The sequence below is a fragment of the Salvelinus sp. IW2-2015 genome, linkage group LG34, assembly GCF_002910315.2.
Source record: "Salvelinus sp. IW2-2015 linkage group LG34, ASM291031v2, whole genome shotgun sequence".
Lineage (NCBI taxonomy): Eukaryota > Metazoa > Chordata > Actinopteri > Salmoniformes > Salmonidae > Salvelinus > Salvelinus sp. IW2-2015.
In genome coordinates, this window is record NC_036873.1 from 8,566,766 (window position 1) to 8,593,556 (window position 26,791).

The 26,791-nt window shown below is 41.7% G+C and overlaps 1 protein-coding gene and 1 long non-coding RNA gene across 2 annotated transcripts in view; both read right to left on the reverse strand.

Moving 5' to 3' along the window:
- Positions 1-7,569, reverse strand: part of LOC111958360 (ribosomal protein S6 kinase beta-2) — a 20,347-nt gene extending 12,778 nt beyond the window's left edge. Inside the window, exons 1-11 of the mRNA XM_070437244.1 lie at positions 7,493-7,569; positions 6,422-6,476; positions 6,093-6,130; positions 5,851-5,965; positions 5,617-5,685; positions 5,296-5,443; positions 5,065-5,122; positions 4,769-4,869; positions 3,057-3,147; positions 2,042-2,132; positions 1,812-1,919 (exon numbers count right to left, since the gene is read on the reverse strand). Coding sequence (XP_070293345.1) covers positions 1,812-1,919; positions 2,042-2,132; positions 3,057-3,147; positions 4,769-4,869; positions 5,065-5,122; positions 5,296-5,443; positions 5,617-5,685; positions 5,851-5,965; positions 6,093-6,130; positions 6,422-6,476; positions 7,493-7,539 — 921 coding nt within the window. The 5' untranslated portion in view covers positions 7,540-7,569. The remainder of the gene's footprint in view (positions 1-1,811; positions 1,920-2,041; positions 2,133-3,056; positions 3,148-4,768; positions 4,870-5,064; positions 5,123-5,295; positions 5,444-5,616; positions 5,686-5,850; positions 5,966-6,092; positions 6,131-6,421; positions 6,477-7,492) is intronic.
- Positions 7,570-14,885: 7,316 nt separating this feature from the next.
- Positions 14,886-26,729, reverse strand: LOC111958281 (uncharacterized). Its single transcript, XR_002876515.2, has 5 exons — positions 26,640-26,729; positions 16,528-16,545; positions 16,282-16,351; positions 15,555-15,686; positions 14,886-15,419 (listed from the first exon to the last, which is right to left on the reverse strand). It is a non-coding gene; the product is annotated as an uncharacterized lncRNA (long non-coding RNA).
- Positions 26,730-26,791: the final 62 nt, after the last annotated feature.

Below are 26,791 nucleotides of genomic sequence, written 5' to 3' on the forward strand. Positions count from 1 at the left end.
TTCAAAAAAGCTTTTGACTCAATTTGGCACGAGGGTCTGCTATACAAATTGATGGAAAATGGTGTTGGGGGAAAAACATACAACAGTATAAAATCCATGTACACAAACAAGTGTGCGGTTAAAATTGGCAAAAAACAAATTTCTTTCCACAGGGCCGTGGGTTGAGACAGGGATGCAGCTTACGCCCCACCCTCTTCAACATATATATCAACAAATTGGCGAGGGCACTAGAACAGTCTGCAGCACCCGGCCTCACCCTCCTAGAATCTGAAGTCAAAGGTCTACTGATGATCTGGTGCATCGGTCCCCAACCAAGGAGGGCCTACAGGAGCACCTAGATCTTCTGCACATATTCTGTCAGACCTGGACCCTGACAGTAAATCTCAGTCAGACCAAAATAATGGTGTTCCAAAAAAGGTATAGTTGCCAGGACCACAAATACCATCTAGACACCATTGCCCCAGAGCACACAAAAAACTATACACACACACACACACCTCCGCCTAAACATCAGCGCCACAGGTAACTTCCACAAAGATGTGAACAATCTGTGAGACAAGGCAAGAAAGGCCTTCTACGCCATCAAAAATCAACATACCAATTAGGATCTGGGTAAAAATACTTGAATCAGTTATAGAACCCATTGCCCTTTATAGTTGTGAGGTCTGGTGTCCGCTCACCAACCAAGAATTCACAAAATGGGACAAACACCAAATTGAGACACRGCATGCAGAATTCTGCAAAAATATCCTCCMTTTTACAACGGAAAACATCAAATAATGCAGAGTCAGAATTAYGCCGATACCCGTTAATGATCAKAATCCAGAAAAGAGACGTTCAATTCTACAACCACCTAAAAGGAAGCGATTGCCAAACCTTCCATAACTAAGCCATCACCAACAGAGAGAAGAACCTGGAGAAGAGTCCCCTAAGCAAGCTGGTCCTGGGGCTCTGTTCACAAACAGACCCCCAGGACAGCAATACAATTAGACCCAACCAAATCATGAGAAAACCCAAAAAGATGATTATTTCCAATGTGTCAAGTAATTAACAACAAAAAACTGAGCAAACTAGAATACTATTTGGCCCTGACCACTGTGACTGACACKCATTTAAGGAAAGCTTTGATTATGTACAGACTCGGTGAGCATAGCCTTGCTATTGAGAAAGACTGCAGTAGGCAAACCTGTCTCTCCAAGCAAAGACAGGCTATGTGCACACTGACCACAAAACAAGGTGGAAACTGAGCTGCACTCCCTAACCTGCCAAATGTATGACCATATTAGAAGACATATTTCCCTCAGATTACACAGACCCAAAAAGAATTTGAAAACAAACCCAATTTTGATAAACTCCCATATCTATTGGGTGAAATACCAGTGTGCCATCACAGCAGCAAGATTTGTGACCTGTTGCCACAAGAAAAGGGCAACCAGTGAAAAACAAACACCATTMTAAATACASCCCATATTTATGTTTTATTTATTTTCCCTTTTGTACTTTAACCATTTGCACATATGACATTTGAAATGTCKATTTCTTTATAACTGTCAGTGTAATTGTTTATTTCACTTTTGTTTATTATCCATGTAAACATGTTTCCCATGCCAATAAATCCCGTAAATTGAAATTAGAGAGGGAGAAAAAGAGATGAAGGAAATGTAGAGAGAGAGACAGAGATATGAGAGTAGTACAGTGGGTTAGAGTGAGAGAAAGACAGAATAATAGAGAGATTGAGTCTTGACCTCTATTCTTAGGATGATAAATGTTCTTAAACATAACGAGAGATGGGGACGGGTGGGAGTCTTTACCTTTTTGATCATATCTCGGGCGTCCAGTGTGAGGTAGGGCGGTAGGTTGAGTTTACACTTCAAGATCTTATCAATGGTCTTCTTCCTGTTCTCAGCAGTGAACGGAGGCTATGGGGGAAGTGACAGAGACAGGCAAGAAGACCACAGAGGTTTGAGTCAAGTCTTTCAAATGGTACACCCCATCCCTCTTACACCCCCCCCCCCTCCTCCCTCTCTGCTCTGTCTCTCACCGAGCCCGTCATCATGTCATACATCAGGGCACCAAGACTCCACCAGTCCACCGCCCGGTTGTGTCCGGTACGCGTCAGAATCTCTGGAGCCCTGAGAAAGAGAGAGAAAGAGAGTGAGGGGATAGAGAGCGCAGGGAAGAGACACTTCAGTAGAAGTGTCAAACAGCAGTCAAGCATCGATCATCATGTCACCAGAATCAGACTCTTTATTTATTGGAAAGAAGCGTCAATATCAATGTGAACTTTCACCACCCTGTGAAGATCATCATAAGTCATTTCATCTGCAGCCTAATAAACTGCATGGTTTTCCGAGTCGTAGTGGGAGGACCACACACACACCATATCATCTCGTGACCCCAAAGATTACTTCAATATGATGGTTATTATATCAATATTTGTGCTTAAAAGCATTTCCACTGACATGTCTCGTATGATTCATTTTACCGACATAAAAAGATCCCATGTCGATTGAACAAATTATCTGTCAGCATTTATAAAATTGTACCATCATAGTTGTCGTGCTTATTTTTTTGATACGGTATGACTTTACTCGCATAAAAAGTTTGAAAAAAAAAATGTGTTTATTTATTTAACCTTTAATTAACTAGGCAAGTCAGTTAAGAACAAATTCTTATTTACAATGACGGCCTATGGGACTCCCAATCACGGCCGGATGTGATACAGCCTGYATTTGAACCAGGGACTGTAGCGATACCTCTTGCACTGAGATGCAGTGCCTTAGACCGCTGCGCCACTCGGGAGCCCAGTTTAGTTAGTGCAAGGAATATGGTGGAAGACCCTGCAGCCCATAGACAAATGTAATGTTTTTAAATGAACACTTAACTTCAGGGAGGATGGGGAGKATTGTACTATAACTAGTTAGGTGAACCCAGACCTATCTGAACTATTATTACTACAGCGACCCCTACTGTCATTCAAAGATAGTGCAGTCTCAGAGCGACAGCTGACTCYGAGACAGCATCCTTATCTCACATCAGTGTGGCATTACACTCACATGTACTCTATGGTCCCACAGAAGGTGTGCGTGACAGCGCCGTCATGAATGGACTCCTTACACAGGCCGAAGTCAGTCAGCTTGATGTGTCCTGGGAAACAGAGATACAATATCTGTCAATTGTAAATGATGACAATAAGCCAATCCATAGCAGATCAATTATCTTWAAAAAAATATCATATTTTCATCTCAGTGACATTGATTTCTAAACTCCAAAAAAGAAAATGTCCCTTTTTCAGAACCCTGTCTTTCAAAGATAATTTGTAAAAATCCAAATAACTTCAGATCTTCATTGTAAAGGGTTTAAACATTGTTTCCCATGCTTGTTCAATAAACCATAAACAATTAATGAACATGCACCTGTGGAACAGTCGTTAAGACACTAACAGCTTACAGACGGTAGGCAATTAAGGTCACYGTTATGAAAACTTASGACACTAAAGAGGCCTTTCTACTGACTGAAAAACACCAAAAGAAAGATGCCCAGGGTCCCTGCTCATCTGCGTGAACATGCCTAAGGCATGCTGCAAGGAGGTATGTGGCCAGGGCAATAAATTGCAATGTCCGTACTGTGAGACGCCTCAGACACCCCTACAGGTAGATAGGACTGCACACATGATCATCCTCGCAGTGGCAGACCACGTGTGTAACAACACCTGCACACGGTACATCCGAACATCAAACCTGCGGGACAGGTACAGGATGCAACAACAACTGCCCGAGTTACACCACGAACGCACAATCCCTCCATCAGTGCTCAGACTGTCCGCAATAGGCTGAGAGAGGCTGGACTGAGGGCTTATAAGCCTGTTGTAAGGCAGGTCCTCACTAGACATCACCAGCAACAACGTCGACCTATGGGCACAAACCCACCGTCGCTGGACCAGACAGCACTGGCAAAAAGTGCTCTTCACTGACGAGTCGCTGTTTTGTCTCACCAGGGCTGATGGTCGGATTCGCGTTTATCGTCGAGGAATGAGCGTTTACACCGAGGCCTGTACTCTGGAGCGGATCGATTTGGAGTTGGAGGGTCCGTCATGGTTTGGGCGTGTGTCATGGTTTGGGGGTGTGTCACAGCATCATCGGACTGAGCTTGTTGTCATTGCAGGAAATCTCAACGCTGTGCGTTACAGGGAAGACATCCTCCTCCCTCATGTGGTACCCTTCCTGCAGGCTCATCCTGACATGACCCCCAGCATGACAATGCCAACAGCCATACTGCTCGTTCTGTGCGTGATTTCCTACAAGACAGGACTGTCAGTGTTCTGCCATGGCCAGCGAAAGAGCCCGGATCTCAATCCCTTTGAGCACGTCTGGGACCTGTTGGATCGGAGGTGAGGGCTAGGGCCATTCCCCCAGAAATGTCCGGAACTTGCAGGTGCCTTGGTGGAACAGTGGTGTAACATCTCACAGCAAGAACTGTCAAATCTGGTGCAGTCCATGAGGAGGAGATGCACTGCAGTACTTAATGCAGCTGGTGGCCACACCAGATACTGACTGTTACTTTGGATTTGATCCCCACTTTGTTCAGGGACACATTATTCCATTTCTGTTAGTCACATGTCTGTGGAACTTGTTCAGTTTATGTCTGTTGTTGAATCTTGTTATGTTCATACAAATATTTACACATGTTAAGTTTGCTGAAAATAAATGCAGTTGACAGTGAGAGGACGTTTCTTTTTTTGCTGAGTTTATGTAACAGACAGACACACCTTGGTGGTTCAGCATGATATTCTCTGGTTTCAGGTCTCGGTAGATGATTCCGTTTGAGTGGAGGTGTCCCAAAGCAAGCACAATCTCACCCAGATAAAAACTATTTGTCAAAGAGGGAAAAACATGTATTAACACTCCTCCTCGTACGCATGCACAAGACATACGGTCAAGCTATTATTCTCATCTTCTCCTACAAAATGTTCACATGGAAATTAACTGCTGTTTATGGCCTCAGCCTCACACTTGTATCCTTTCCCAATGATAACCTGAAGCTGAGCATCTCTCTCTCTCTTACCAGGCAGTGTCCTCCATGAAGATTCCTTCTTTCTCCAGCTGCATGAACAGTTCTCCACCTGATAAAGAAACAAAAACAACAAGACTAGGGAGATAACGCGACAGAAGTGTCGAAGTTGAAGTGCCWGGATTCAGAGAGAGACATGCTTGTCCTACCCAGATCCCCTCCCTCCGGGATGAGGTCGAAAGCGTACAACAGGTCCCTCTCCCTCCCTCCCCCCATCCCTCTCACCACTGAGACACTCCAGGATGAGGTAGAGTTTACCCCCGGTCTGGAAGGCGTACAGCAGGTCCACGATGAAGGGGTGCCGCACTGTCTCCAGAATCTCCCGCTCTGCACGCGTGTGGGCCGTGTCCTTAGCGTTGCACACTATCTTCGCCTGGCAGGGAGAAAGAGAGAGGGATGAGTGAAAGGAGGGAAAGCGGGATGGGTGGAAGGAGGTGGAGAAAGTCAGTGGTGTATGTAGATATATTACATTTTGCCCTGGTAACCGTGGCAATGTTTAGAACATGCTTTCGGTTGAGAAAAATGAGTAAGAGGAATCGTACGTACCTTCTTTAAAACCTTCATGGCGAATATCTTCCCCGTCTGTGTACCCTGCACTTTCCGTACCTGGAAAACCTGCAAGTAGAAATACAATTGTTAAATAGGTCGATGACAAATGGATTGAGTTTCTGATCAAGAGCTTGCTGTATAGCCAAGTACATTGTGGAACTGAAATTCTTAGAAACGCACTGATTGATTGATTGACGCGCACACACACACACCACACACACACACACACACCTTGCCGTAGCCCCCCTTGCCCAGCACACTTAGCAGCTCAAAGCTGTCTGGTCCAATCCTCTCACTGTCTCTGTTGACAATGGCACTGGTCAGCTCTATCTCTTCTGTCTGAACACTAAGAGAGGGGATAAGAGAGAGTTAGGAAGAGGGGAATGAGTGAGGGTGAGTTTATATGATTCAGTAAAAGATATAGGCTCAAGCAAGAATGGTGGACAAGTGACTAAGTTCATTGTTCCATTTACGGGTCTGTCTCTGCTACGGTGAAGTCACAAACGTCATCCTACAGAACACAAGAGGGATAGAAGAGAGGGTGTCAAAGTTTATTCACTGTAGACACGTGAAGAAGGGTCACTGCTGATAGACTGAAGATGGCATTATTTAATATCACAGAACATGCATAAATCTTTTGTTTTGGGGAACAAAATTGTAGTTTATATGCTCTGTTCATACTAGCTGCAATTGTCTGGGCTTTTTCTTCACTACATTGAACACAGCCTTGATCTGACACTAATAACAAGTTAGTTAGGTACCCTAATTAAAAAAACATTTAAAAGTATCCTCAAATCCCCACCTCTGCATCGCTAAGGTCGTCCGACCCCAGGTCAATATCGAAAACACCTGCCATCCTGCGGAAGAAATTACAGTTATAGCTTAGTTATGTGTGATGTAATTAAAAACACAACGGCCCGAGAGCTAGCAATGTGAAACACGCATTTATTGTTGTTACTATCTATCTACTATCTTAGCTATGCCTGACAGGTGCAAATACTAGGCAGCTAAGTTACACTGTCAAAGCTGGACAAGATGTGGGCGTTATCTAACATTAACCTAGATGGGATCTAGGCAGGCTAATCGGATTCAGGGTGAAGTTTACGTAAACGGGAACATTTCTTACTGGGCCCGCTGGCAGGGAAGGCAATGTACGCTAGCTAATGCTGTCGAGCGTCGTCAACAGGCATGGTTGGAGATAGCCGACTAAACTCAACGATTTACGATAGAGTTCAGCGGTGACTAGTATGCGGGGACTGGAGCTCCGACGTCACATACAACGACGTTATCAAAAACTAGCTACTGATTTCCGCACCCTGGTAAAGAATAGTCCTACTGAAAGCAGTAGTTGTTGATTTTTTTTTAAACTTCATTTTATGTGATGTCTGGGCTCCAGTCCGCCCACTGCCACACGAGTCGCCGCACACCTCCATCTTAAATCTCAGAGTTGAGTTATATCGGCTAGATTCGAGAGAACAAGAGTCAGAAAGCTAGCCAGCTCTTGTGAAACTAAGCTCAGACTGGAAATGTTGAAAGGAGGGAATCAAGTTTGTATTGTCACTTATGCTAGTCAAATGACTGAACTGACTGTATCAATGTAATATACAACGGGGTCGTGATCACATCGGTTTGAGAGCTGGTTTGACAACTAACGTTAAGCTAGCTAGTTAGTTACGTTAGCTGATTACGACGACTCGTAGGTGATAAGTTCCCGTTCGTTAGCTACCCAAGCATTTCACCTCGCCTCATACCTTCACTCTCAGCTGCATTCGTCGTGACCACTGAGTCAGTGAGCTTATAAGTGGCTGATTCCACTTGTCTTGCTGTGTCGCTCCCAAAAGTATATAAGAAAATMATTTCGATTTTCTGTCACCTCGCTCTGGTCTTTGTTGATGTTCCGTTGTTTGTTTCTCTTGGCATGTGTGATTGAACTTTGACCTTTTAGCTACGTCATCAGTAAAAGACTTTCGATGGCTGCTATTTTATTTTATAGTGGTAGATCAATTTATGGCAGTGCTTTTTTATGTTATTTTAAACAGAACAGAACAAACAATATACAATGTAAAATCACAAATACAGCAAGAGACGTACATGAAAAAAAGTTTGTATAAAAGTGTACATGGGCATTTTGACAAATGCAGACATGGGTCAGAAAGGCAATTCCCATTGGGGAAAAAATAGCATTCCAGCTGAACAGAAGCTGTTCAGAGGTCAGGGACATTMTGGTCTCTCCACCAACTGGCTTTATCCAGTCGTTTCAGTAACGAGGTTATGTATGCGGCCCTGACACCCTATTGTAGAGCACCCCATAGGGCTCTGGTCAAAAGGAGTGCACTACACAGGGAATATAATGCCAGGTTTTTGTTATTATAAGGATGACAATGATATTTACATCTATTGAGACTTTGGAGACAATTCAACTATTTTATCAAACTGATAAAAAAGCAAAAAAAACTAAGAAAAAAAAAACACTCCAACAGATGTGTTACATAGCCTATTTGGAAAGTTACAAGCAATCTTTGATTTCGTCATTGTCTCTGGCTTTGTCTGTTTCAATCAAAGGCAGTAGCTCTTTTGGTGGTTTCGTTTCCAGGGTTAACAGAAGTGAGAGCGAGAAAGGTCACTTAGGCCTACAACCTACACATTTCTGTGGCTGCAGCTTCATGCAAGACCAGTCCGTAACACACCAGCTCAGAAGCAACTGTTGTTTCACCAATGAGAGTACAACACCTAACCAACACCAAACCATCACACTATGCATGCTACCACGTATGACAAAGCTTTTTGTTGGGTTTTAGGAAGCGTAGAGGCAATTTTTTTATAAAAATCATGTTAATTGAAACTTCTTATGGCTGGGCGCAGTATTGAGTAGTTTGGATGAATATGGTGCCCAGAGTAAACTGCCTGCTACTCAGTCCCAGTTGGCTAATATATGCATATTATTAGTATATTGGATAGAAAACACTCTGAAGTTTCAAAACTGGTTGAATGATGTCTGTGAGTATAACAGAACTCATATGGCAGGCAAAAACCTAGAAAAAATCCAACCAGGAAGTGGGATATCTGAGGTTGGTCGTTTTTCAACTCATTCCCTATTGAAGATAGTGGATATTGGTCATGTTGCACTTCCTAAGGCTTCCACTAGATGTCAACAGTCTTTAGAACCTTGTTTTATGTTTCTACTGTGAAGGGGGGCCGAATGAGAGGGGATTGAGTAAGGTCTCTCCCAGAGTGCCACGAGCTGACCATGCCGTTCATGTGAGAGTTAGCTTGAGTTCCATTGCATTTCTGAAGACAAAGGAATTCTCCGGTTGGAACATTATTGAAGATTTATGTTAAAAACATCCTAAGATTGATTCTATACTTCGTTTGACATGTTTCTACGGACTCTAACGGAACTTTTTGACTTTGTCTGCTCCTAGTGAACGTGCTCGTGATTTGGATTTGTTAACCAAACGCGCTAACAAAAGGAGCTATTTGGACATAAATTATGTACATTATCGAACAAAAACAAACATTTATTGTGGAACTGGATTCCTGGGAGTGCATTCTGATGAAGATCATCAAAGGTAAGTGAATATTTATAATGTTTATTTCTGACTTCTGTTGACTGCACAATATGGCGGATATCTTTTTGGCTTGTTTGGGCTCTGAGCGGCGCTACTCAGATTATTGCATGGTGTGCTTTTTCCGTAAAGTTTTTTTTAAATCTGACACAGCGGTTGCATTAAGGAGGAGTGGATCTAACATTCCATGCATAACAGTTGTATCTTTTAGCAATGTTTATTATGAGTATTTCTGTAAATTGATGTGGCTCTCTGCAAATCACCAGATGTTTTGGAACTACTGAAAATAACGCGCCAATGTAAACTGAGATTTTTGGATATAAATATGAACTTTACCGAACAAAACATACATGTATTGTGTAACATGAAGTCTATGAGTGTCATCTGATGAAGATCACAAGGTTAGTGATTAATTCTATCTCTATTTCTGATTTTTGTGACTCCTCTCTTTGGCTGGAAAAATGGCTGTGTTTTTCTGTGACTTGGCCCTGACCTAACATAATCGTTTGTGGTGCTTTCGCCGTAAAGCCTATTTGAAATCGGACTTTTAATTTTAATTATGGGATTTCTGTAGTTTTGAATTTGGCGCCCTGCACTTTCACTGGATGTTGTCATATCGATCCCGTTAGCGGGATCTCAGCCATAAGAAGTATGACACTGAAGGTTTGCAAATGGTTAACCTAAATTGAGCTGATAACACTTTTTTTAAATAAAAGTGGTCTACATCTGAAAGGAAGTGGAACTTTCACGGAACTAGAGGTTTTACCAGTGAACATGAAACTGTCCATTGTCAGACTGTAACTTGTGACCTGTAATTCTGCTTGTAATAGCACACAGAGAATGGCATCTGTTTGGTTTATCTTGATGATTTGTGAGTAAAATGTATTGGATTTTCAGAGGGTCTTCTTGATGAATAGCCTGATTTGATTATACACATGTTTTTTTATTTGATTGTAATAAAAAATTGCCTAATGTGTTGCAATCTATCTATCAAACAGTGTTCATTGTCACGGCAGTCTGTGGAGCCTGTGTTTCGAGAGGTCCAGCTTGGAGATACTGCCATTTTCCCCTGTGATATGTCTTACCATTATGAGATAACCTGGTTGAAGCACAATCCTGAGCAGACTCCTGCCGTTTTGCTGTTTGTGAGTCTAAATGGTGGAACTGTAATCTATGGGCACCAACACAKTCTTCGTTTCGAGGCACAGATTGCCAACAGGTTATTGGAATTGAAAATCAAGACTGTTGAGGATGCAGACCTTGGATTGTATTACTGAATGGGAAAGGTTGGGGAAATGATGATGCTTGGGGGAGAAAGCAGACCTCATGGTAAGAGGAGATTTTTTATAATCAAAAACATGTGTATTTTTCACAAAATACCATGCTCCTCAATTTAGAATATACCATTTTAATTGTTAAATCTGTCACGAAATGTTATTCTCACATCTAAAACGTTCTGCCTTTACAAACCTATTTATCATCACTGGTGGTACACCTAATCATCAACCGATCTCATTAGTAATTTATGTCACTATTGTTCAGTGTCTGGCCTAGAAACTATAAATGAATATTCTACCACTTGTGTACAAGGTAACATAAATATATATACTAAATTKTATTACAGCTTAAATACTATGTCATACTGCATTTAACACAAACAAAAATGAGCCATGCAATTTTCCTAATGTAGCATAATTTCAGCAGGTAAAGCTAACCCTGCCTCCCTCCTCCTATACTTCTCCTTTTAGCTTCGCCTGCAATGTCTATTGGTACTAACGGTCTCTCCTTTTTTCATCTGCATGCAGTTTTAAGTTAAGTTCCTCGGCGTACACATCATGGACAAACTGAAATGGTCCACCCACACAGACAGTGTGGTGAAGAAGGCGCAACAGCGCCTCTTCAACCTCAGGAGGCTGAAGAAATTTGGCTTGTCACCTAAAACCCTCACAACATTAACAGATGCACAATTGAGAGCATCCTGTCGGGCTGTATCACCACCTGGTATGGCAACTACACCGCCCTCAAACGCAAGGCTCTCCAGAGGGTGGTGCGGTCTGCACAACGCATCACCGGGGCCAAACTACCTGTCCTCCAGGACACCTACAGCACCCGATGTCACATGAAGGCCAAAAGGATCATCAAGGACAACAACCACCCGAGCCACTGCCTGTTCACCCCGCTATCATCCAGAAGGSGAGGTCAGTACAGGTGCATCAAAGCTGGGACCGAGAGACTGAAAAACAGCTTCTATCTCAAGGCCATCAGATTGTTAAACAGCCATCACTAACACAGAGAAGCTGCTGCCTACATACAGACTCAAATCATTGGGCACTTCAATACATGGATCACTAGTCACTTTAAATAATGCCACCTTAATAATGATTACATATCTTACATTACTCATCTCATATGTATACTATGTATTTTATACAATATATCTATTGCATCTCGCCTTTGCCGCTTGGTCATCGCTCATCCATATATTTATATGTACATATTCTTATTCCATCCCTTTAGATTTGTGTGTATTAGGTAGTTGTTGTGGAATTGTTAGATTACTTGTTAGACATTGCTGCACTGTCGGAACTAGAAGCACAAGCGTTTCGCTACACTCGCATTAACATCTACTAACCATGTGTATGTGACCAATACAATTTGATTTGATTTTGATTTGAGCTGCAGTTGGACTGGGTCTGGTGGGGATGAAAMGGAACACGACAACCTTAACGGTACGGTCCAAATAAGCTGCTCTGTATGCTTTTCTTGCCCAGTGCGTTTCAGTGTCTGATTACAGTATAATATCTGAAGAAACCTGAATGCCATAATCCTACAGCATGTATGCTGATTATTTATCTTAAGACAATTATGTTATGGTCAAGAGCTCACGAATTTGGGTCAAGTTTATCAGGAAGGAAGGAATTATTTTGTCTCAGTGTGTAGTATTTCCTGCTGCATATTTTATTATTCGGATTTGTATTGCTCTTGGGCTTTTTGAAATGAAAATAAATAGAGACTGCATGAGAGCCTGGCCTACAATTATGACTTTATAATAAGAAAAGGAGCTAGACTTTTATACTAACTTTCACCTACTGTCCGTCCCACCTCTTTGCAATTMAATCAGAAATGCAAACYTGTGTACCATTTTGTAGTGAGTTGTTGACTCTACTCTGTCTATGGAAATCGATTAAGTAGCTGGCCAACGCTCACGCAATACTTGGTTCTGTGTGCTGTTGTAAAGCAAGCCCCAAAAATTGAAGAGAAGACAGACACCTGTCCTGACCTGTCTGCTTAGCTAAGTGTCAACAGCACTCAGGTGAGTTATAAGCTGTTTTAAATTGAGTTAATGTGTAAAAATGTTGTTGCATAATGTCGCTTAGTTTAGCATGTTTTTTTCAGCTATCCAACAACGTTGATAGTTAGCTAGCCAGCGACTGTGCAAGCATTTAGCTAGCTACCTCTAGCTAGCCAGCTAACCAGCTAATGTTATCTAATTTCACCTAGTTTAGCATTTTTTTCTTTGCAGCTATCCGTGCCAGGCCAGACGTGACGTGTATAGCTCTAACGGACATTTTTGTGACCTTATTTGACCTTTTCTGCTGCTTTTGAGACACGGTTCAATCCCACCTTGGGGCACTACTTGTTGAGTAATTAAAACATTAACAATCACAATACAGTAACTATTCTTCACTCTATTATGTATTATTATTGTAATATGTATTCATTATAGAATTCTGTCTATATTCTGTTTCTTCTTCGCTGTGCAATCCGGTTTCCGAGCTGGTCACGGGTGCACCTCAGCCACGCTTAAGGTACTAAACGATARCATAACCGCCAGTACTGTGCAGCTGTCTTCATCGACCTGGCCAAYGCTTTCGACTCTGTCAATCGCCGCATTCTTATCGGCAGACTCAACAGCCTTGGTTTATCAAATGACTGCCTCGCCTGGTTCACCAACAACTTCTCAGACAGAGTTCAGTGTGTAAAATTGGAGGGCCTATTGTCAGGGCCTCTGGCAGTCTCTATGGGGGTACCACAGGGTTCAATTCTCGAGCTGACTCTTTTCTCTGTATATATCAATGATGGCGCTCTTGCTGCGGGTGATTCCCTGATCCACCTCTACGCAGACGACACCATTCTGTATACATCTGGCCCTTCTTTGGACACTGTGTAAACTAATCTCCAAACGAGCGTCAATGCCATACAACACTCCTTTCGTGGCCTCCAACTGCTCTTAAACGCTAGTAAAACCAAATGCATGCTTATCAACCGTTCGCCACCRGCCCGACTAGCATCACTACTCTGGACGGTTCTGACTTAGAATATGTAGACAACTACAAATACTGAGGTGTCTGGCTAGACTGTAAACTCTCCTTKCAGACTCATATTAAACATCTCCAATCCCAAATTAAATCTAGAATCAGCTTCCTATTTCGCAACAAAGCCTCCTTCACTCATGCCGCCTAACATACCCTCGTAAAACTGACTATCCTACCGATCCCCGACTTCAGCAATGTCATTTACAAAATAGCTTCCAATACTCTACTCAGAAAACTGGATGCAGTCTATCACAGTGCCATCCGTTTTGTCACCAAAGCCCCATATACCACCCACCACTGCGACCTGTATGCTCTAGTCGGCTGGCCCTCGCTACAAATTCGTCGCCAGACCCACTGGCTCCAGGTCACCTATAAGTCTATGCTAGGTAAAGCTCCGCCTTATCTCAGCTCACTGGTCACGATAACAACACCCACCTGTAACACGCGCTTCAGCAGGTATATCTCACTGGTCATCCCCAAAGCCAACACCTCCTTTGGCCGCCTTTCCTTCCAGTTCTCTGCTGCTAATGACTGGAACGAATTGCAAAAATCGCTGAAGCTGGAGACTTATATTTCCCTCACTAACTTTAAACATCAGCTATCTGAGCAGCTAACCGATCGCTGCAGCTGTACATAGCCCATCCAATCTACCTARCTCATCCCCATATTGTTTTTATTTACTTTTTTGCTCTTTTGCACACCAGTATTTCTACTTGCACATCATCATCTGCTCATCTATCACTTGTGTTAATTTGCTAAATTGTAATTACTTCTCTACTATGGCCTATTTATTGCCTTACCTCTTCACGCCATTTGCACACACTGTGTGACTTTCTTTTTTTCTATTGTGTTATTGACTGTATGTTTGTTTATTCCATGTGTAACTCTGTGTTGTTGTTTGTGTCGCACTGCTTTGCTTTATCTTGGCCAGGTCGCAGTTGTAAATGAGAACTTGTTCTCAACTAGCCTACCTGGTTAAATGAATGATAAACCTTTTTCACCGCACTCTAAAGTTGTAGGCCTAGATATCTTACAATGTATTTATATATTTACAGACTGTGTGCGTGAGAGAGAGAAAGGGGAGAATGTGCGTGCATGTTGTCTTAATTTTTCCTGGTCAGCCACCCATCTTTGCTTTTCTGCTTTATAAAAAGCTGAGGTCTGGAACTCCCTCCAGGTCATCTCTCGCTCTATTCCTTGGCTGCTTGGTTTTTAAGCACTACGTTCATTCATTGTGGAGAACAAACGTCCGTTTGGCCAGAGCGATGTGGATGGGTAGCCAGGGTGGGTAGCCTTGGTACATAAAAAATATTTTTGCAGGACAACTCCTGGGAACCATGTACATATGTGWGGGCTGTTGGGGCCGTTTCAGCTCTACTCAGAGGGTCTACACAAGAGGGTCGCAGGTCTGCAGTCATTCATTTTAATTAGAGAAATATCKTATAAACCGAACTGTTGTTTTAACTGTCAATTGCACACAATCCTCAAATAAAATGGAGCATAAATAAAATAATCAATGTATTTACATTGGGTCTAATGTGTGTGTGTGWGAGAGAGAGTGAGGCATGTTTTTCAACTCCGAGAAAAGCACAAAGAATTTCCTCAAATCGGACATTTTATAAATCCCATTTTGATTTGATAGATATTTAGAGTAATTATGTAGATATTGACAATGGATAGATAGGCGTAGATATCTCCAATCCTAAAATAAACTGGAGCATACATAAAATAAACAAGTAATTACAATTTCTTTACATTGGGGGATAATGTGTGTGTGTGTGCGCCAGAGAGAGAGTGTGTGCATGTTGTGTTTTATTTTTCCTTGCCAGCCACCCATCTCTGCTTTATCAGTCTTGATAGGCCCAGTGTATGCACTTCTGGGTGAGGCTGTCGGGCAGTGGTGGAGTGCATGGCAGATCTGAAAGAGTGACGCACATAGTAACAGTAACTATACAGCTCAACAATATGTTTGTGTGRYCARKTSTMMMMGTGWGWGWGWGWGWGWGWGWGWYMGWGWGWGWGWGTYWGTGTATGTAATATAATTCTGAATTACCTGTATCCATCTGGGAATCCTCACAAGTTTCTCCCTTCACGGCTACTGTAGAAGGAACCGGTTCAGGCGGTAAATTAAATGCCTCAGCAGAGGACAACTGTGACTGCAGCTGAACTGCTGGGGGTGGCAGATCTAAAAGAGAGAGGCACAATTTTCTTAACTGACAATAATCATACAACTAAACAGACTGAATGAGTGTAAGGCCTAGATCCAATCAGATCAAGTGTTAACCGGTGATAGCTGACACCACATAACTGATGTTTTGGCGGTGTCTGAGGTGTAACTGAGTTGGATCTGTCAAAAATCGGTAAGCAGCAGCTCTTGATCATTGTCATGAAGCTACACCTGTCCTACTCGTGTTACAAGTTCAGAACGAGAAAGTGAAGGCTATAGATATAATGATGCTCAAATTCAAAATCATTGAACAAAATAATGAGGATTTCTATGAGCCTAATCGAGATGTAGATTACATCTCACATTCCAGTGTTCAAACTTGTAAACAGGGCCGCATGAGATTTCTGTTGATGCAACTCTGTGCAGCCAATGGCAATGTCCGCTTTAGGTATAATGCCAGGAGCCGCTTGTGGATTTCACAGCTCTAACACAGTTCCACCGCAGACACCACCAAAACAACCGCTATGTGGATGTCGACTAAAGCGGATGTGATTGAATAGAGCCCCAATTGAGGGAGAGTGTGCATGTGTGTATACATGCATGTGATAATTACCTGTATCACTGGTGTAGCAGATGCAGGGGCAGACGACTGCAGCTGTGAGGTTGCAATAGGGTTGTCAGATCTAAAAGAGGGAGGCACAATTTTCTTAAGTGAAAAAAATGATACAACAAAACAAAGTGAGCGATTGAGTGAGTGTGTTTACATGTGTGTGATAAAAATAAAAAAATTGGACCACATCACACTGCTTCAGGTCTACAAGCCTCTCCAGGCCTGGAACAGTTTCGTGGAAACACCCACCAAGTCTGGTTGTCAGATCTGAAAGATAGACACAATAATATTTTAATGGCAAAGCCTTGACTACACATTAAACTAAAATTAAGTGTGCGCTTGTGTATATCGGGCAACCACACAGCAGACATAATTTCCCCAACTGCTCATTGTACTTGCCCTTGCAATCTGTGGTGTGTGTGTTCTGTGTTATTGACTCAGAAGTGTGTCAACCTGACCACATCCTTGTAGTAGGACATTCAGTGATGAGCTATTAACAGTGTACAGTAAAAAGGATATCAGATATTCAGATCTGGATTGACAAGTAGGCTAAATCACTTACAAAACCTCTAGGGCAGGAGTGGGCAAACTTTTTGGCTCGAGGGCCACATCGGGATTTTTTWATTCAACGGAGGGCCGCATTTTTTGGAGGATCAATTGTTTGTTAAAATCCATTTGCGGGGGCCTCCAGAGTGGTGCAGTGGTCTAAGGCGACACTACAGACCTGGGTTCGATCCCAGGCTGTGTCACAGCTGGCAGTGACTGGGAGCCCCATGAGGTGGCGCGCAATTGGCACAGTGTCTGGCTTCCGGGTTAAGCGGGCATTGTGTCAAGAAGCAGTGTGGCTTGGATGGGTCGTGTTTCGGAGGATGCACGGCTCTCGAACTTCGCCTCTCCCGAGTCCGTACGGGAGTTGCAGCGATGGGACAAGACTATAACGTACATTTCTGTGTCTAACTACTAGCTTCGTAACATATGGTCCGTTTTATCATAATCGGAATAATGTAAAACGGAAAGGGGGGTTCACCCGATGTCATGGCTAAATTCCCAACCTGGCCACATTCCATCATGGCCATCTAATCATCTCCCTCATTCCTAATCGGCATATATCACTCCTCACCTCTCCACCTGATAGCTGACGTGTGGTGAGCGTTCTGGCACAAACATGGTCGCCGTGCATCACTGAGGTGGGTGCTACACATTGATGGTGGATGAGGTGAGTTTCCCCCTACTATGTAAAGAGCTTTGAGTACCTCAGTTGGTAGAAAAGCGCTATATAAATCCAATCAATTATTATGTATTATTATTATTTGTATACGATCACATATGTCTCTATTATGAGTGGGAATATTTGGGAACAGATTTCCAAAATTAAAATCACTTGGAGCTCATGTCCTGGTGTTTTTATAGTATTTTATGTCCAACAAAATTCAACAATATATATGTATACACAAWTATTTWTTTTTTTGCTCAGAAACTTGGGGGGGCCAGTTGGGAACCCTGTGATAAGATGTATCATGACATTGTTTACAGTCACAATCTTTCCAGATGTCATGCCATTACATGAAAAAWTTATAATCAACTATGATTAATGTGCTAGTTAGCTTATGACATGAATCTGTTTAACGCTTGATGATTATTGCACTTTGGTCTATATTTTTTTACTACTGAAAATTAAACCATTGCGTAAAAGTTCGTCTGTGTGGTGAGATATACTCATATTGTCCAGCAGAGGGCAATATCACCTTGTTTGTATTTCAGTTCAATTAATTCGTCATKTGTGAATCACATCATGTCTAGCTCTTGAAAGCTCCACATCACAGACCTACTTGGCAGTTTAAATTATCACCTCTTCATTTGTACAATGGCCCTCGCTCGCCTCATGATCCCAACCCTCCAAAAAGTGTTTGTTTTCGGACATAAAAGTGCAACAGGCGCCGGCAAAATTGAGATAATGTGTGTTCGCTGCCAAGTAGAACTTGTGCAATGAAGGCTGGCTCCATCCAACAACCCTCCAACTCCTAGCCTAATTCAATGGTAATAATAATTATTAATAATTAAATTGCCATTACATACAGTAGGTATGCTTATCTGAAGCCAATGCTACTTTGACGTTTTGAAGTCACTCAAATCCGCTAATTGCGCATTTCTGGTATTCTGTCTCTTCTTACTCATTCATTTCAAACACGTTTTACGCCAGCACATTACTGCTCCTTTAAGAAACAACAACATAGCGTAAACCCCAACTCTTCCTCTATAGGTGAAAAGCTGAGGATGGGCCTGGAGAATTGCAACCACTCTCAAATGCAGACAGTGTTATGGATGCAAGGACTGACCATATCAAAATTATAGTTTTTAACTATGTTTTAGGCTATACAGTGTTTTATATGTACTCCAATGTTGTTCACAAACATTGGAGTAAAACAAACTTATAAATGAAGGAGTAATTTTTGAAGAATATTATTTATAAATGACTCATGAGCTTAGTTCAACTGTCATACCCCCAGACCCCAAAATATAAATCCAAAAATTGATTTAGCAATTAAGGATTATATCTTTAAATGTGAACCTATATATAATAAGGTCTTGATCAGGTCTTGATTCAGTGCTTGTTAAATTAAATTAAATCCAGGTTTTATTTCCTATTGTTTACAATTCTAAAACAATTCTAAAAGGGGAATGGAAACAAAATCAAACTGGATTGTGGTGACGCCCGGGTGGCCTTGAGGTTAGCAGGTCAGTGCTGCAAGAGGCAGGACAMTGTGTCAGAGGTGCTGCATTGTCAGTGTAAAGCGTATTGAGCGAGATAGCTGCCAAAATTGCTAGAAAGATCGTAAGAAAATCCACACGTAAAAATCCATACGTAAATTGTTAGGATCGTAAGAAAAACCATGCGTGAATCATGAAACGTAAATGTGAAATATGTTACAACTARGAATGAACCTTAACACGTTCAAATATTACTTAACGTCTCTCATTACAGATCTTTTTATAGTACAAACTTGTCAGTAATGTGGCATCTGCAAAGGACATGAACCAAACGTAGCTAGTCGAAGTTAGCTAGTCAATCAAGCAGACGTTGGAGTTGCTTTGCAGCTTCGATTTCATTTCCAAAATAGCTTGTTTCAGAACTGGATTCAATAACGACGTTATACCAGTAGATMACGTAATATAGGCTTGTGTGAGAATGATAGACAGAAGAGCCTTGTCTTGAATAACTGCCTGAGCTACAAAATAGAAAGTAAATATGATTTAGGCCTATTCCACTATCTAAATATGCCATATAATTGCATAATTTATTTGTATAGCAGCGTGTGGATGCTGGGGTGATCATGTAACCTAATGAATCACACTTCCAGTATTTGGGAGCACAGACTGTAGGCCTTATATTAGGCAATTTGACTGTTGTATTAATGAATTCCACTCTGTATMTAGGCTTGTTATAGCCATTTGCTTTTCACAACCCCATCACGCAGAGGTTATATCCATATCAATAAATGAGACAAAACAAAATATTGATTAAGTCTTGGCTATAACATGTCCTGAGCGAAATAGCCAAGGGGTCCCAAATGGTCAAGACTATCTATAGCATATTCTTATTGCCAGATCTGTTTTCCCCATCAGCCACTGCATGTGCTTCTTTAACTATTTTGTTTAAAATGTATATAGTGGCTATATTTAGAGGCCTGTGATCTAGTGTCTCTTTTTAATGGGAGCCCTGTAATAAAACGTTCTAAAACAAATAGATTTAGAAAATTATTCCGCAAGACACCAGTACTCAAAATGATAGCCTAATGATGCCTACGAATTGAAGGACAATTTTTTATTTGCATAGGCCTAAATTAAACATTGAATTATTAAAGTGAAAGGCTAAAGAACTTTGGAGAATTTAGATCATTATGAATACACACATGGATTTCAAAAAACAAATGGATAAGACTGTTTTAATCGCTATGATTTAGTTCCTATTGCAACTCAAACAAATGACAGAATGGATGACATATTGACTGACTGAACTAAATGAAGTATGAATAATTAAATGTTCAAATATGTTGGAATGACGAGTTGCACGCATCATGCATGCCCTGCACTTTATTTGGCTAGTAGGCAAATAGGCCTACATTAGGGTATAATGACTCTATGACTGCATGCCTCCAGAAGGACATCTTCTGAGGCTGAGGGGTGCTTTTCCGAAGGCGCATGGTGCTGCGTGGAGATCACAAGCTCTTCAACTGGGCAGCAGTGTCACGATGGAGGGGATAGCCTATACGGAGACTACCTAAGACCACGGCAACAGAGTAATTGTAAAGTGTTCGAATAAGCTTATGCCAGACTTAGCCTACGTTTAACTTATCCCTTGTTAATATTCATGACAAGATTCATATAAATCATGTCCAATTATTTGTAATTCATATTAACTCCTCATACAGAATATGCTTTGGCAAGATTTGGAGTGATGAAATAAATATCAAAATATTCTATAAAAAAATATTTTGAGTGGCAAAGACTCCAGTGGTCATACATAATTAATAAATTCACCAAACTTCTATTATTATTCTATGTTTCATTACTTCTGGTATGTACTACTTCCCATTCTCAGACAGAGCCCAGAGAATGGGAAGGTGCAATATTGAATTAGTCATATTTTGATAAGGTGCATGCATGGAGATGTCCACGTCACCCAGAGATATGCCCATGCTGTAAAGAAGGGGTGGGCCATTCCAGTCCTCTGGGGCCTGATTGGTGTCACAGTTTTGCCCCAGCCCCAGCTAACACACCTGACTCCAATAATCACCTAAACATGATCTTCAGCTTAGACTGCAATTTGATTAATCAGCTGTGTTTGCTAGGGATGGAGAAAAAGTGTAACACCAATCAGGCCCTGAGGACTAGAGTTGCCCACCCTTGCTGTAGAGATACACCTAGCAGACTGAAACTTCACTGTTGTATGCATAATACAGCTAGTGCTATCTAACAAATCCATTACATTAGATAACTAAATGTGAAGTGAACTCAACTGAGGAGTAATAGACAATGGAGACTTTTAAATTGAAAACGTGCAGGATACCTCTTTCCGGTTTCCTTGACTTAATTTWAAAAAAAATACTGTGTTATGATTGTTCGTGTAGTACTCTTAACAGGCCGCTTAGTGTACGTTTTTTTTTGTTGGTGAGATGAAACTGCCCAAACTCTGAAAGGTATTATTGTACATCATATTTGCAACACAAGATTTGTTCAGGCCTAAAATGTTGGTACGTAGTCGTAACATGGTATTTGTATGTTCATGTTTCACGCATGGCTTTTCCTACTATACTAACATTTTGCGTATGGATTTTCTTATGATCCTAATGATACGTACGTTCAACCTTTTGCCATATATCRCGCTCCATAAAAGCGGTCCGCATGCTTTGTGCATATATTATGACGAGATTTTGTGATGTTTTTGTTCGTTTTGGATTTCGGTGAGGTTTTTTTCTGCTGTTCGGGCACACATTTTTTCTAGAGGCAAGCCAAAGTTCGGAGCCGAAGTCTACGTCCCTTCATCGGTTATTAGTCAACAGTAGGGATTCTTCTATAAGGTCTTTGTTTATCGTTCAACGAGAGTCGACTCGTTTTCATGCACATTTTTTCGCTCTTATCCAGAGTGATTTACAAGCGCAATTAGTGTTAAGTGCCATATCTACATTTTTACATTTTAGTGATTTAGCAGACGCTCTTATCCAGAGTGACTTACAGTTAGTTCATTCATCTTAAGATAGCTAGGTGGGACAACCACATATCACAGGCATAGAAAGTACATTTTTCTTCAATAACTTAACTGTCAGTAGAGTCAGAGCTAGGGGGGGGGGTAAAGTGCAGGTGTTGGTTAAGTGTGAGGAGGAGGACTATTACGGTACTGTTTGAAGAGGTAGGGTTTCAGATGTTTTCGGAAGATGGGCAGGGCCTGTGCTGTCCTAGCTTCTGGGGTAACAGGACAGAGAAGAGCTTGGAGTGCGCTGAGCGGGAGCTGCCCTTCCGTAGGGGTGGGAGGGTCAAGAGACTTGAGAGACACAACATGTATAGACACAACACGCTGACTGACCCGAGGTGGAACGTGTGACCCCCAGTTTGTCCCAAATGGCACCCTATTCCCTACATAGCACTACTTTTGACCAGAGACTTATGGGCCTGGTCAAAAGTAGTGCTCTATATGAGGAATAGGTTGCTGTTTGGGCTGCATATCCCTAAGCACTTATGACAGAGCTAAAGTGGTCATAGTCACATGAAGGCAAGTAGATACAGTCCATTCGGAAATTATTCAGACACCTTCACCTTTTCCACATTACATTACCTTATTTTAAAATGTATTAAATATTTTCCCCCTCATCAATCTAAACACAATACCCCACAATGACAAAGTGAAAACTGTTTATTTTTGCAAATTTATAAAAAATAAAAACAGAACCTTATTTACATAAGTATTCAAAACCTTTGCTATGAGACTTGAAATTGAGCTCGGGTGCATCCTGTTTCCATTGATCATCATTGAGATGTTTCTGCAACTTGATTGGAGTCCACTTGTGGTAAATTCAATTGATTGGACATGATTTGGAAAGGCACACCTGTCTATATAAAGTGCCACAGTTGACAGTGCATGTCAGAGCAAAAACTAAGCCATGGAATTGTCCGTCGAGCTCCGAGAAGTGGGGAAGTGTATCAAAACATTTCTGCAGTATRGAAGGTCRRCAAGAAGAAAGTGGCCTCCATGATTCTTAAATGGAAGAAGTTTGGAATCACCAAGAAGGGCCTTGGTCAAGGAGTTGACCAATAACCCGATGGTCACTCTGTCAGAGATTGACTTCCTCTGTGGAGATGGGAGAACCTTACAMAAGAATAAACCATCTCTGCAGCACTCTACCAATCAGGCCAATGGTAGAGTGGCCAGACGGAAGCCAGTCCTCAGTAAAAGGTACATGACCGCCCGCTTGGAGTTTGCCAAAAGGCAACTAAAGGACTCTCAGAATATGAGAAACAAGATTCTCTGGACTGATGAAACCACTATTGAACTCTTTGGCCTGAATGCCAAGCGAAAAGTCTGGAGGAAACCAGGCACCGCTCATCACCTGGCCATTACCATCCCTACATTGAAGCATGGTGGTGGCAGCATCATGCTGTGGGGATTTTTTTCAGGGGCAGGGACTGGAAAACTAGTCAGGATCGAGGGGAAGAAGAACGGAGAGATCCTTGATGAAAACCTGCTCCAGAGCGCTCAGGCCCTCAGACTGGGGCGAAGGTTCACCTTCCAACAGGACAACAACCCTAAGCACAAAGCCAYGACAACGCAGGAGTGGCTTCGGGGCAAGTCTTTGAATGTCCTTGAGTGGCCCAGCCAGAGCCCAGACTTGAACCCGATCTAACATCTCAGAGAGACCTGAAAATAGCTGTGCAGCGACGCTCCTCATCCAACCTGACAGATCTTGAGAGGATCTGCATAGAAGAATGGGAAAAACTCTCTGAATACAGGTGTGCCAAGCTTGAAGCGTCCTACCCAAGAAGACTCGAGGCTGTAATCGCTGCCAAAGGTGCTTCAACAAAGTACTGAGTAAAGGGTCTGAATACTTGTGTGTGATATTTCAGTTTTTGATTTTTAATAAATTTGCAAACATTTCTGAAAACCAATTTTGCTTTGTCATAATTGGGTTTTGTGTGTAGATTGAGGGGGGGTGGGGGGGCTGTAATGTAGCAAAATGTGGAAAAAGTGAAGGTCTGAATACTATATGCTCTGTAGATGGGCCAATTGGGCAGTGCCCACCACGCCCAACTTATCCAAAGCTTTTTGAATGGCCCAGAATTTTCCGTAGATACTTCTGAGGAATTGTGAAGGTTTCAGCAAAGGAATTTAGTTTTGCATTTGCAATGTACTTAAGGGTTTCCCAACTGGTGTGATTTTATTTGGCCCTCCAACTTTTCTGAGCAAAAAAAACACACTTTGATTTCATTTTTGTTTTTATTGTTGGACATAAGACTGTAGAAACACGAGCAAATGAGTTCCAAGTGATTCCCACGCATAATAGAGAGATATGTGCACTCATGCAATTGTGTTTTGTTTGCAATGGAATTACAGTATGCGTGAGTGATTAAATGTCATAACATTCCTTCGAAGTCATATCAGATCCCGGATGCATGATTAACGTATCCTTGTTGGTTCATTGACGGAATGAAATTTTATAGACAGCCTATTGCTGTGCTATAGTCTAAATATTTTGGGAAAGGGACAGACATTTAGTCTGGGATTTAGTCTGGTATCAGCATTCAGCAAACATCTGATCTTTCTGCGAGTGACATAACCCCTCTTATGCTTTTGTAATCAATCCAAATCGGTTTGGCGTTACTTTGTTACTGCATGTTCTTACAAGTGAAATGAACAGATAAGTGTCCACTTCACTCCAATAAATTAAAATGAAACAACAGAAAGCCCATCACTGTCTGCACACCCCAGCTTGCCATCACAGCTAAATAACCTCTTAAAACTGATGGAGATGCGCAGAAAGAATGGATGGAGAGAAGCAGCTGAGTAGGCTAATGGCCAGCACAGGACCACCACATATGGCTTCTTCACCTGCAGGATCGTCTGAGACCAGCCACCCGGACAGCTGATGAAACTGAGGAGTCTTTATGTCTGTAATAAAGCCCTTTTGTGAGGGAAAAACTCAATCTGATTGGCTGGGCCTGGCTCCCCAGTGGGTGGCCCTGGCTCCCAAGTGGATGGGCCTATGCCCTCCAAGGCCCATCCATGGCTGAACCCCTGTCCAGTCATGTTAAATCCATAGATTAGGGCCTAATGCATTTATTTCAATRGACTGATTTCCTTAAATGAACTGTAACTCAGTAAAATCGTTGAAATTGTTACATGTTGGGTTTATATTTTTGTTCAGTATATATTTTCACTTATTTGCCCAGTAGGCTAGCACAATTTTGGTTTCATGTATTAGTATGAAAATAAACACAACTGAACAATATGCTATCTAGAGCATTTCCCCAAAATGCATGTCCTGTTTTTGGCTACATAGAAGATAACATTTGTAGGCTAAAACAAATGTGCATTGTCATGCAGTAACAGAATAGACTTAATTGATAATGCAAGTCATTAATGATGACTTAGTTGGACWAACTTTTTTTGAACTTGCTGTTGGCCTAATTCATCATCATCTGCCTGTATTCCTAATCCCTACCTGCCTCTGGTCTAATGAATTTCCACCTCTCACTATCATTCTTGCTTGTCCATCTTCCTCAATTAACATGAGTTATTCTTACAGATCAATCTTGCTGGCAAAACGTCATTAAATATTGCCAGAATATTTAGCTATAGCGTGGATTTAGGGATGTTTAAAAATATATAATAATGCACTCACCTACTGCGTAGGCAATACAATAATATCAGAGACAAGCTGTCCCGGGAAAAAATTGCGCGAGCCGACCCCTCGTTGGCTAGTATGTTACAACCAATAATCTCGTAACTGTCTTTGTTGACCTAATACATTTTTCAATATTCTCCAAACASCCTCGTTCATTGATACAATGTTTCAATATTCTCAGGGCCACCTTGTTGATACAATGCTTCAATATTCGCAGAATGTTTTTCGAATAAGGTAGACAGTCAAATACAGTAATGAGTGGGAAGCGCAGAGACGCTGTCTTAGTAGGCTTCACTGTTTTGGCGTTCCACAAGGGTGGCTTCATATAGCCTACAGTAGGGGATGGCAACCTTTTTCACGTAGGGCGCCAATTTACAATATATCCTACCTACCATTTCTAAAGATCTGCGTGACAGTTATGATTTTCATATACTCATTGTAGGCTACCTAACTGCCCATTAACGAAATAATTATATAGCTGGCAACTGAACCACGGCACAACACCACGGAGTTCCACTATGACCACCTGTCCGGAGGTTTTCCTTTTGTATTTTGTGATTTTCGTCATTATTTGGTCGAGTTTGTTTTTCTTCATGTATCCCTGTCGATTGTAGGCCTGAGTAGGCTTAAGTCCTCTGATGTATACATTTTATTTCAATGCATGTGTAGAATGTATCTGTCACAGTTTGCCTTCCCTGTCAACTGTTTTGTGCATCGGTTACTTTTACATTGATATTTAAAGGCGGCCTTGTTGTTATTTGATAGTGTACGTGGCGTTCCAAAAGTAAATTAGTCAATTTATGATGAGGTTGAGCTAACCTTGTTCCACGAACCTTTAAACCTTATATTGAGGTGGTAATGAATGGCTTAAGACACTTTTGTTTGTTTTTGCTGRTCTCCAAAATACAATTTTAGAGTTTTTAAATTGTGTAGAACTGCAGTTGCCCTAAATGAGCTTCAARTTACCCAAAACTCCGTGGAGGCTTTGAAATCACCCCACCCCACTTTTCCATTCCCTAGGTTAAACTGAAATGACGCCACTGCATTATTTAGTGCTGGCACAGGGGGGGAAAGCTGTTCGCGCCTCTCCTTTATAGCTCAATGTGTTACACTCTGCG